The sequence below is a fragment of the Sarcophilus harrisii genome, chromosome 4, assembly GCF_902635505.1.
Source record: "Sarcophilus harrisii chromosome 4, mSarHar1.11, whole genome shotgun sequence".
Taxonomy (NCBI): domain Eukaryota; kingdom Metazoa; phylum Chordata; class Mammalia; order Dasyuromorphia; family Dasyuridae; genus Sarcophilus; species Sarcophilus harrisii.
In genome coordinates, this window is record NC_045429.1 from 131102344 (window position 1) to 131115388 (window position 13045).

The 13045-nt window shown below is 34.7% G+C and overlaps 1 protein-coding gene across 1 annotated transcript in view; it reads right to left on the bottom strand.

Moving 5' to 3' along the window:
• Positions 1–13045, bottom strand: part of IGF2R (insulin like growth factor 2 receptor) — a 135573-nt gene that overhangs the window by 60129 nt on the left and 62399 nt on the right. The window contains exons 10-12 of the mRNA XM_031937531.1: positions 10765–10868; positions 8390–8554; positions 7114–7254 (exon numbers count right to left, since the gene is read on the bottom strand). Coding sequence (XP_031793391.1) covers positions 7114–7254; positions 8390–8554; positions 10765–10868 — 410 coding nt within the window. The remainder of the gene's footprint in view (positions 1–7113; positions 7255–8389; positions 8555–10764; positions 10869–13045) is intronic.

A 13045-nucleotide genomic window follows, 5' to 3' on the forward strand; every position in this document is an offset into this window, starting at 1 on the left:
TGATATAACACCTTATAAACGTAAAAATGCTACATAAAGACTTCCTCACATTGCAGTTTCTTTTATATTTGGGGGTTTTTTCTATTATTTTATGACACAGGATAAAGAAGAGCCAAGGACTTTCCTAACGCCGAATCTAGGGGCGAGTATGAGTTATTATACGTCGTCTCAGGGAATCCTCACTCCTTGAGGGCTAAACAGGACTCTTAATTTGTTCAGTACAGATACAGAAGAAATAGACAATAATTAATTGCACGGTGGTTTTGGAATGAAATAGACAATAATTAATTGCACGGTGGTTTTGGAATGGAGAGAGCCAGGATGTAAATCACGTGGGTCATTGTCAGACTTTTCAGGGCTTCATTAGTTTCAACTATAAAACCAGGGGTTATTTACACTTCTTAAGGTCCCTTGGCACCCAATGCAGGGACGCATCTTCGTCTTCAAAATGAGGCAATTACATTGCTTCCAAATCTGAATGTAGGAGCTAGGATCTGCATCGGTAGCGTGATGGGGATATGCCAGCCTGTCTCCCAGGTCCTTTCCAACTCTCGAGCTGGGAAAGGATTAAAATGCCGAATGTCCGCACAATACGATATGGAATTTTTTTCCATTTCCTTTCTTTTCTCTTTAATACTCCTAAAGTTTTATATGTGTCCTTAATAAAAGCACACGTGCGTGCGCGTGTGTGTATGTATGTACGTATGAAGGATCTTAATCGGGAGCAAAGTGAGTAAGTGGGAGGAGCATTTGTGTGGCGGGCTTACTTCAGGCGTGGTGTTGGAGCGCCTCCTAGTGGCCCTGAGCATGGACGTATGTGGGCGCAGGTATACCTATGTATGCCTGTGCATGTAAATGTCGAACACGTAGACCATACGTAGTCAAACGTTTATCTAGACGGGTCTTCAGATTGGTCAAAAAGTTCTTCCAAAAGGGGCGGGGCTTCACAATGAGGCTTTAATCACAATTTCTGTCCTGAAGGGTACTGCAAGTGCGTAATATCCGGTTCTCTGCTGATGGTATCAGAAAGCGCCACTGAAATGCCGACCAAAAAAAAAAAAAAAAAAGTGCCAGGCCGATGGGCGGGCATATGCTCACCACAAAGTCTGAACCCTCACAAAAACAGGCAGGTGCCCTCAGGGAAGCTTTTGCCCCTGAAGCTACGTCTCGTTTGGGGGCGAGTTCAAGCGAGCGAACCACCGGACTGCGGGATATCACGGGGTCTATCGTCATATCCGCATGCGACAACCTTGCGACGGGATTCCACATCTTGCCTCATTGCCACGTGATGCACAGATTTGCAAAATTCTAAGAGGGCGGGACTACCCATAATCCTGCCGAAGGCCACATAATGAGGTGCTGGCTTTAGCCAAGGGGAGGCGGCGCTATGCCTAGGGACGTGATCGGTGACTCCGCTCTTACGCATGGTAGCGAGACTGCGCAATGCCCACTTTCCCCACATCCCAGCCGCTTTCCTGCAAAAGCGCAGAAAGCCCTAAGGGTGACTTCTCGTTTTCTACCTTGAGCAGCCTGGGTTTGGTAGGCCTTTTTATTTCTTGGCGAGATGGGGAATTGAATACTGGGAAGAAAAGGGAGGTCGGAGGGGCGACTACTGTAGTAGTCAAATCTACTGAAAAAATTTCTTTCCTATTTTTCCCTCTTTTTCGAACAGATCTTACTACCAGTTATCTATGGAGATCTATCTCCGTATCAATCTATCCATAATAACAAATATATGAAATATTTATTCCTCTCATCGCTCCATCCCAAATATATTTAACAGCAGAGAAGCAGTACATTCAAAAGTCACTGCACCAAATTAATTTGTTATTGAGAATCCGGACCCAAATCATTATATTAGCCCAGACACTCCTTACACAGTACAGCATTTCACTGGGAACCCGTGCTTGAGGGGACTAATTTGCTGAGATCATTTCCAATGAACTGACTCTTCAAAAGTTATCTGAATGACATCCGAGGCAGTATTCAACTTCATTTTATGAATGACAAAGGTTTGGCAAAGTTGATGAAGTTTTGAGTTATCAGGAAAAAATTCTGGTAGACAAGTACAGATGGCACTTCATTCCATTAATGAAGAAATTCATTCTATGCATATCAAAACACTGATATGTTAAATGTTAAATGACTTGCCCTATATATATCATAAGGCACCAGTACACAGTACAAGGGCAAAATCTGAGCGCAAATATTCCTGGCATCAAGATGGATTCCCTGTCCAGTATACCATGCAGTTTCTCTCATATAGATCTGCTATTATTAATTTGGAGACAGTGGTCAGCAACTTTGAACAAAGGGATTAAAGATAATTTTATGCGATATGCCTCAAATAAATAAATAAATGATTAAAATAAAGGTAAAGTTGAGCTCAGAGTGATTGCCACAGATAAACATCAACTTCAGAAAGAAAAGAACCAGAGAAGTTGCCAGGAGAATAAGCAGAGATCTGCAATAGAGAAAAGAAACTAGAAAGATGAAACTCTGAGCCATGTCAAAATTTTTAATAGGTAATTACCAAGAGAATAAGGCAACTACTGGGAACCTTAAAATGATAAGAGCAGAAATCACATTCCAAAACATGCAAGATTAAGTAGATAATGAAGTGGAGACATTAATGTAGAACACTTTTACACATTTAAAAGTTAAAAAGAACTAAAAATAGGATTGGCAGCAGATTATAGAAAGTCAGCTGGCTATTATTACTGAAACTTACTTTAAAGGGGAAGAACTTTTAAGGACACAAGATATTTTTAAAGCAAATTACTATGCTTCAATAATAGAGAATGTTTCTCCTCCTTTCTGAACCTCCCTCTCCACCATCCCATCCCAAAAAAACACACATAGCCCCTTAGCACTGTACAAAATTCTAGATCTGTTTAAGTGACTAAGGTAGAAAACATCAAGATATTGCCATGATATCTCCATGTTCTGGACACTAGGGATTCTTTACACTAATCCATATTAAAAGATTTGTCTTTCTGAATTTACTTAATTGATTGGGTACTATTGGACCTATTTCACTATTTTCAACTTGGACTAAAATTAACAGTATGGTATAGGGGAAAAAAAATTAATCGTAAACCCTAATTGTTAGAAAGTATGAATAAACTAGAAGGTCAAACTAAATTAGCATAATCTAATCCAAAAACACAAATTAATGTAGGCAGTATCCACAACATGGAGATCCTTGCTGTACTCTATCTCAGGTTGATGCCATAGTTTAGTAAGGATAACGGCAAACTAGAACATCCAGAGGGTGATCTGGATAGTAAGCAAACCACAGATGTCACCTGCATGTGAGCACTGCCTAAAGGAACAGGGAACATTTATAACAGAAGTCATTTATTAAGTCAGAGAAGATAAGACCTGGGAATAAACATGACGACTGTCTTCAAATTTCTGAAAGTTGTCAAGTAGAAGAATTAAACTCATCATCTTAGCCTCAGATCAGATTAGAATGCAGGAGTTGTGGTTACAAGTCACAAAAAAAAAAGCAGTCATTTTTTTTTAATAATTTTTATTTTTTATTTCAAATTCAACACAAGCATTTTCATATTCAAAGAACAAAAAAGATTTTACATATATATATACATAACATGTATAGTTATATTTATATGAAACCATGATGTTTACAACTTGCTTTTAAAAATATATATATTAGTTTCAAAGCTATCTTTCTTGACCAGCTCCATCTGAGCTGCTTTTCATTTTTTAAAAATGTTTTACTTACCCTCTTTTGTCATTGCTACGGCTAGACCTCTCTTCCAGGATCCCTCTCCAATCCCCTACACAAATTTTCTTCCACAATTCTGAGAAACAAAAGGCCTAACTTTTTTTTTTTATTGAAATATAAACATATATTTCATATGCAGCGTTCCGTACCAATACATGAATGGTCTTCCACTTTAAAAAATAGATAATGATAACGTTTTAGATCCAAGAGTAAAATTCTAAGGAAGGATCCCAAAATTTCAGAATAGAGAGCATTTTGATCAGAAAAAAAAATAAATAAATAAGCTTAATGTGATTGAAAAGTATCAAAGAAAATAAAACTAAGCTATTAAAAGCTTAAAACCATGATAAGACTTTTGACACAATCTATATATTTCCATCCACTATGGAACTGTAAACAAATAGTAGTAAGTGAATATAATGCCCTAAGAATTATCAAAGGAACATGAATTAATGTAATGAAATAAGCAGAATCAGGACGAAACACACAATGACTATATTAACTTAAATGCAAAGAAAAAGAAAGTGAACGATATTAAGTAATAATGAGCACTACTACCTCCAAAGAAGACATACAAGAAGATATCTTTTTCAGACATGATGGAACTATGAGAATCGAACACCGTATATGATGTTGGACTTGGGGAGTGGATTAATATTCCCAAATTGTCCCCCCCCCCTTTTTTTAATGTTGTATGTTGCCATGGATGATTCTCAGGGAAAATATGGGGGGAAGAGGGAAGAAAGAATAGAGGAAGTATACAGAAGGAAGTAGATTATGTTAGGAAATATAAATAAAACAAGCTACCATAAAGAGAGAATATTGGTGATGAAAAAATCCCATCAGAATCGGTTGATAATTTTGTTGAGTTTTGATGAACTCTGTCAATCCATTTGTTTACATTTTATTTCTTTACTAAGAGGATAAGTTTTCAGGTTAAGGAGAGGAAGATATATAGGAATAAAGGTGATGTAAAAATAACGGAAGGATAAAATATATGTTTAAAAGAAACATTTCAAAAACAGACAATTCTGTAATACAGTATGCTCAAGTGGAATAAAATATCTTTTTGTATGATAAAAATCACATTTATATATTCCCTTCACAATGTAAAAAATAAGGGAAAAAAAATTTATATTTCTTCCACATTATTTGGAAGAGCATCATCTACATCAGAGTTATCAAACACACATGTGTCTTGAAACACCCTAGGGTGTATCGCAAATTACATTAATATGTAATTGCGAAATATATATATATATATATATAAATAAACACACACACACACACACATATATATATATATGCAAGTGTCATAAACATGCATCACTTGAGTAACTGCTGCTAAAATTCCTTTTTCATAGAAGATTCTTTGAAACTACATTAGTATTCTCAACTGATAAACAATCCAGTTGACATATTGACAAAATTACTAATAAATACGCTACAACATTAAACAAAGAAAAATCATTAATAATCAACTTGTCTCACCTGGAAAGAAAAAGTTAAAAAACATTGGCATTAACTCCCAGCATTTTATTTCTTTAAGATGTAAAAACTTTTCAATCTTTGAGGTTAGAAGAGGCACTATTATCATGTCCTACTTCATAACAAATTGTTCGGTAACTGCTTTACTATTTTTGTTCTTGTTGATAAAAGTTTTGGTTCAAACAATGTATATATTATCATGGGGTAATACTCTAGAGATAAAAAATTCTGATTACATCTTCCTAATGTAATATACAAATACCATTCTATTTGCAAAAAGTTTCATTTTCAAAAAACCTGGTTTTTTGTTTTGTTTTGTTTTGTTTTTATGAAAATCATGTCTCCCTATCTTGCATTGCTACTCATAAGCCTGATCATAATGCTATCCAGCACAGAAACTTTTATATGAACTAATTTTTAGAACTTTCTTCTTTAGCAGCCTAGTGGTTGTCCCCTATCTCTTAACCCCCAATTCAAATCCTTCCACTCCCAAGGACTCCAACCATATTGGTACTGGGCTGAGTACAACCAACCAATTAACTATAGTTCCACTGTAGTTCCGAACTCCTTACCTTCACCAAATTCCACTAGCATCAGCCTCCTAGTAGCTGGGATTATAGGTATGTTCTACTACATTTAGCTAATGAAATATACACTTATTAATAAAGACAACGACATTTCACTGACCATGACCATAAAGTGATATCAGATTTCTTCCCATGACCAATGCTCATAACTACCTTTTAACTGTGGTCTAGATATTTGACTATCTTCACTAAAGTAATATGTTTGACATTTAAGAACCAATCAGCAATTACTCTTGTATTTTTCAGAATACTGTACATACCCTCTACCAGTGCATCAACATAGGTAATTCAGTCTTAGAGGTACCTGAGGCACGACAAGATTAAGAGACTTGTTCAGTCACAGAGACATGTGTAGAAGTTAAATTCTTCTAGGGCAGGAATTGTTTTCTTTTTGCCTTGGCATCCCATTACCTATCATTGTGCTGATATACAGAAAACATTTAGAAATGTTTAAACTGAATTAAATGTATGAGAAGCAGGACTTTCTTAGGTCTTTTCAACCCCAAGATTGGCTCTTTATCCACTTCATCATTTTGCCTTTCACTGCAGTCAATGTATTTTGCCTTGGAGCCATAATAACTAAGGCTTTTACACATTAATACTTGAAGTAATGTTCAATTTTTATATCGGGAAAAGTGGTAGCCAGTTGTTCCCACCACTTTGCCAAGAACACCACAAACAGTCAGACTACATATGTATATAGCTATAAACACATAAAACACCAGACAATTTGGCTAGATCTCTGAGGAGTCACAGAGCTTTCTCAGTCTACAATTTAAAACAGAAAATATTTTACATGTTTTGACCTTAAGAATATTTTAATAAAAATTCAGCCTGAATTCAATCAGTTACTAATTTTTGAAACATTAGAATTTGTAGGCTATTTGAAGCTATGTCTATTCCAGACAAATCAGAGGTTACATGGTCATCTAAAGGTTCTTCTAATTGTTTTTTTCCTTAAACCACAACTTCAAGACCTGAGTAATTAACTATAAAAGCATAGTTAATTTAAAGAATTGTCAACAATACTGTGTTAAATTCACAAAACACAAGAGTATTCAAGACAGAGTGTTTTCTTAGTGGTTCTTCACGTTACCTATAGCCAATCTTTATTTCTGATCCTGAACTGCAGCCTAGTCACAGAAGCTCTCTTTGAGACTCAAAGTTCATTAAGCAACACAACTTTATAGCTCATGAATGAGATATATGTCTCTGCATTTAAAGTGATCGAGTTTTTTAAGTTCTAGAAGAAAAGTTACTACAGTTTTATCTGCTTATTATACTCACCAACAGAACATATAGCTGCATCTTCTGGGCAGCCTTTAGCTTTCCCTTCCTGAAGTACTTTGTGACAGATATTGATGAAAATGTGTTTCTTTCCTGATTCTATGTGGTTGCTGTCCACAACTTCCCAATTTTTTTCCAGTTCTAAAACAGAAAATTTTGCATTCAGCCGAAAACAATAGTCTTACTAAGTCTACTATCACCACAGACAACTAATCTAAACAAAATTAAGAGTTAAATTTTGGTAGCCTATTAAATAAATTTAATCCAAATAAAAAAAGAGATGAGATTTTTCAGGATTTTATTTTGAAATACATTATATCAGTGAAATTGAATTTTAAGTCTCTTTATTTAGCACTTTTGGGGTTTAGAAAGTTCTTCACAACTTTGAGATTAAATATCATCCTCATTTTACAGATAAGGATAGTGACTCAGAGATTTTTAATGAACTACTACCAAAGATCATCTAGCTAATTAAGTCATAGGAGGGAATTCAATTATTTCCAGTGATCTGACAATCACATAGAAATAACCAACCAATAATAGCAATAATCTTGAAATAAAAAATACACATTGGACATTCAACAGTATACACATTGGACATATGGTGACAAAGGTTTCTGAAACAGAAAATTAAAGGAAAATTTGAAAAAAAGCACTTTAAGCAAAAAAAAAAAAAAAAAGCAAGTTTAAATACTTTATTACACACTTTTGAAAGTGAGTTGCATTAAAAGAATATAAGATGATAAAGCCACCAGTAATACACCTAAATGGAGGTATAATAAATAATAGAATGCAGTATCTTTTTCAAAAATCCTTCCAAAAAAAATTTTTTTTAAAAGAAACCTAGGATTCTGATTATAGGCTTGTGATTAGCTATGGAGTGTCTGTTTATTCATTTTTAAAACTGCAATTATATCTACTCTATATCTACACTAAGAGTTTTATGAAGAACAAATAAAAAAATTAAATAAGAGTGAAAATCTGAGTAGTGACAAGATCTATAGAAGCCTAAGAACTCAAGACAAGAAGCTATGGAAGGTACTTTAAAGGTCAACTTCTTCTCAATTCAATTATCTAAAGTACTGAATGACCCTGGGCATGTAATTTGAATTCTCTAGACCTACTTCCTCCCTACAACATGTACAACCTAAATTTTCTGCTTTCTAATATCTTTTTTCATTCCTAAAATTCAATATGATTCAATTATGGCTATAATCAGAAAATAGCACTCACTTGAAAGAATTAGGAGAAGGGGAAATGCCCCAAAGAACTATACCTGAGTGACGAACCAATGCCGATAAATCATATCGTTTGTTCCCATCGGTGACTCTACAAAGAAGATCTTCTTTCTCTTTGACACAGGCATATTTTGTATCCCAAGTGAAAAAGTAGGTGCAGTCAACTTCACCAGTGAATACGGGAGCTCCTTTTCCATCATTGCCTATGGGGAAACATGCACACACCACACATATATGTGTGCATACATGTACACACACAACATATACATACAATGTGATTATTACAATCAAAATCTTAGGATCTCGAATAATTTTTTAAAAAATTATTTCTTGCTCAGTCTCAAATCTGTATCTTAGTTATAATTCTACCAAGTAACAAATAGCATAGATATGTATATGATACAAATATAGAAAAAACACAAGTTGGAAAAGGTTCAGTGAAATCTAAAATCTTATTATATTAAAAGCATAATAAGCAGATATAAACTAAGGTCAATGCTATTGCCAATACTAACATTCTGAAGGTACAGTTTCATCATCCACTTTCCAAATTCCCTCACTGTCCAATGCAATGTGAACACATCATGACCACCCTAAACATATTATTCTTGATTTTAAAGACTTCCATCGTATCTGTTCTTCCCAAAGTTTATCTGCATTATATTTCCTTCAACCCCCTTCATTATTTCAGTTTATCTTATAGCTTCATGTATTTTCCTTAGGCTCAAAGATTACAAAGTATTCTACTATACCGTTTTATCTGATACTTTCATTCAAATCTCTCTCCTGATGATGCATGATATTTGGATTTGCAGGTTGTTATGTTATGCCAATGTCTTCATTCAAAAAAGTGTGACTCTTAGTTTAGTTTCTTGAAAGATTAATGGAAAATTTTAAGCCTATCATCCTGAAGTTGGTCTAATTTACTTTTCTCTGACCCAGCAACACCACTAATTAGATCTGTTTCCCAAAGTAATGGGAAGTGGGGGGCGCACAGGGAGAGAAGAAGAAGAAGGTGGAGAGAAGGGGAAAGAATCTATACATTCTAAAGTATTTTTAGCAGCTTTTTGTGGAACTGGAAATTGAGGAGATGTCCATCAATTAGGGAATAGTTGTAGTATATTGTAGTATATATTTGTGATGGAATACTACTATGCCGTAAGAAATGATGAGAGGGCAGCTAGTTGATGTCGTGATAGAGCACCACTCCTGAAGTCAGGAAGACCCGAGTTCAAATCTGGCCTCAAACACCTAACACTTCCTTGTCTGTGTGACCCTGGACAAGTCAATTAGCCCCAAGTGCCTCAAAAAAAGTGCTAGGAGGGGAAAACTGCATAAATATTTGCCTAAACAACGCTTCTAATGACACACATACGTTAGAATTGAATAAGTTCAGAAAAAATTACTTAGTCATCTAATATCTTCCTACAATCTGTTGCCATTAAAGTTTCCTTAAAGTTAATGTTTATGTCATAAGAGTGTTTAACCATTTATTTATACATCCGAGATCATGACAATGACAGCACAAACTTACACTGCATTCTAAAGACTGAAAATACTTTAAAAGCATCTCATTTGTCTTCACAACAACCATGGCAGAAAGATGCTATTATCAGCCCCATTACAAATGAGGAAACCAAAGCAGAAAGAGGATTGCTTTACCCAAGACCACAAGTAATTACTTATTACTTATCTAAGTATCTAAGGCCAGATTTGAACTTGTATTTTTCTGACTCCAAGTCCAATGACCTAACCATTGCACAATTTAAGTACCTAAGTTAACCTCTAAATGTAACTTGTAAACTTTTTTTAAATCCAACAGTCGAATAATTATTCAACATTATGTGTCAGTATTAAATGTCTTCTATGGAAAAGGCACTATTCTAAGTATTAAATGAAGGGAAGAAAATACACACATAAATAAGATATAGTTAGTGCCTCCTAAGATGTTTACCATCAAGAAGGAGAAACAAGATAAAAATGTAAACAAATAACAAAATTAAAACAAAGTGAATTAAAGGGTACTTTTAAGTGTGGAAAGTGTTGCTTCTGGTAAGGGAAAAAAAATCACTATCACCTGGTTAACACCAGAAGAGACTTATAGGAAAAAATACTTGAGATGAATCTTGAATGAAAAAGACTTCCAAGGAGATTAAGATAATAGGATTTACTTTTATAGCTACTACACTACATCAGTACAGAACAAGTGAAACTGCCATTTCTAGTAAGCTGTAGGGCCACAGAACAGAATGCCTAGATATACCACTCTTAAAGGTAATAGAGAAAAGGTTTTGCATTAGTGATTAAGGGGTTGCCTATGCCTAGTTCCCAAGAAAAGGACCACTCTAGAAAACTCTTTTGAGCACAAGATCATGAATTCAAATGGCAGCAAGTATATCAAATAGAACCTCACCTGCTGTTTTGTTGCATTCAAAGTTGATGACAGTCATTCGCTGAAACCCTGAACTGCACGGATCTCCACCAGAATAGATTAAGGTGAGGTCTCCATCCGAGTATCTAGAATTCATTAACAAATTTATTTTACTGTCAAAATTCTCTATTTTGGCTACTTTCACTCCCTTAATTAAGACTTTCGACACACAAAGAACCAATCAGTTTCCCAATATTCAGCAAGCTATTCAATGACTGACATTTTTAAAGGGGTATCAACTCTTTCAATAATTTTGGCATTGGTTAAGAAGTATATTTAAGCAAAAAAAAAAAATTAAAAGATATTTTGCTATAAGTGGTAGAACATTTTTCCTCTTTCTAAATTAAAAACTTCTGGGTTTCATAAAGAAAAGTCAAAGTACAGCAGTTTCTCAAACAATGTTCTACAAAATACTAATATTCTAAAGAACTATGATGTCACTGATTATTTCTAGGGGACAAGAAAAAAACACAGACTCCCAATATTGGCAAAGACCTCAAAAGGTATCTCCTAAAACTAGTAATTCAAGGATCCACTCCAACACGTTCTATAATCAGCCTTTGCTTGAAGTCTTCAAAGTAACAATCAATTAACTTCCAAAGACAAGCCATTCATTTTGAGCTCTCTCATGTTAAGAAATTGTTTTCTTACACCAAGCCTAAATTTACCTTCCTCAAACTCTCAACTATGATTTTATTTAGTTCCTCCCTCTTAAGGCCAAAAGAACTCGCCTAATAACACTTCCTTTCCTTAACAACCTTCCAAATACTGCAAGATATTATATTATATTATATTATATTATATTATATTATATTATATTATATTATATTATATTATATTATATTTATTACATTATATCCTTCCCAACCTCCCTCCCTCACATGAGTTTCTCCCCTCTCAGTTAAATACAGCCTGTTCCTCCAACTAATCCTTCTACATCATGATCAAGCAGGACTTTACCAGATTGGCTGGTCTTCCTTTGGATACCCTCCAGATTATAAATGTGAATCCTTTAAAATGTGCTGTCTACAACCCTAAAGATCAAATATAGTCTCTCTAAGACACACTACAATGAGAACATCAACTCCTTAAACCTGGACACTATGCTTTTCTTTTAATGTAATGACAATATTCGTTTTACTGGTGGTCCTACCAAATAGATGACACAATATTGAACCCATTAAGTCCACTAAGACATCCATACCTTTTTCTGAGAAAGTGATATCTAACTATGTCTCTTCCATCTTATATTTATAACACCTTTTATTTTAACTTAATTATGAGACTTTGCAATGTTTATTCCTGGTCAACTTCACCTGAATTGCTCTAGCTCAATATTCTCTATTCTGTTGAGATCTTTGTCTTTCTTGGAATTCCCAGTGCTTATTATCACAGTGCCTAGCATGTGTAAGTGCTTAATAAATGCTTGTAGACTTGATTATCTTGTTTTCCAAGAGATAACCAAGCAACACTTTAAGAAGTAGAGTAGTAAATAAGACTGGAGCATAAGACTTATGGGTTGGAGTGGCTTTAACCATCAGGTATGGAATGTGAGTTGCTCAGAGTACAGCACAGAGGTGAGTAGATCCTAGGGTCCTGCTAAAAGGCCAATATAGGAAAGTTCGATACTGACCTCAGACAAGATAAAGGTCTTAGCATAAGTCAAAGACATAGCTGTGACCAAATTTAAGCAAAGAATCTCACAGGCAAGCAAACCGCTTTCAGACCATATATCATGAGAAGAAAACACCGACATATCAGTCTCAATTGAGAAGCAAGTGAAGCATCCAAGTCTTTGCTTAGCTCAATGTTAGGTAACATTACTACTTCTAAAATCTGAAACAAGTCACTAAGGCTAGACTTCTCCCTAAGTCATAGCAGCTGAAAATAGCAGCAGCTGACATTAGGAAAAATATATATGGCAATTAAGAAATTGGCTTAATATTTTGCTTAATGTTTCCCTAATATGCTTTAGTAATGACATATCATACTGCTAGTCACTAGGCCAGCATTTATGAACTCTATAGACATATTATGAACTGTACAAACAAATGTTTATAGACATTTATGAACTCTATCGACAGTATTATGTGGCTAAATTAATGTTGGAAATTTAGCTATAGTGGTAAAAGTCAACATATAATCTCACAAAATTATACAGATCCACAACATTTTTAAAAGTAAAAAGTGTTCATTTAAATTCAAAAGTTGCACTAAAGCTACCTTTTGGAAGTTGTGCTTTACCTGTAGTTATTGCATGCTT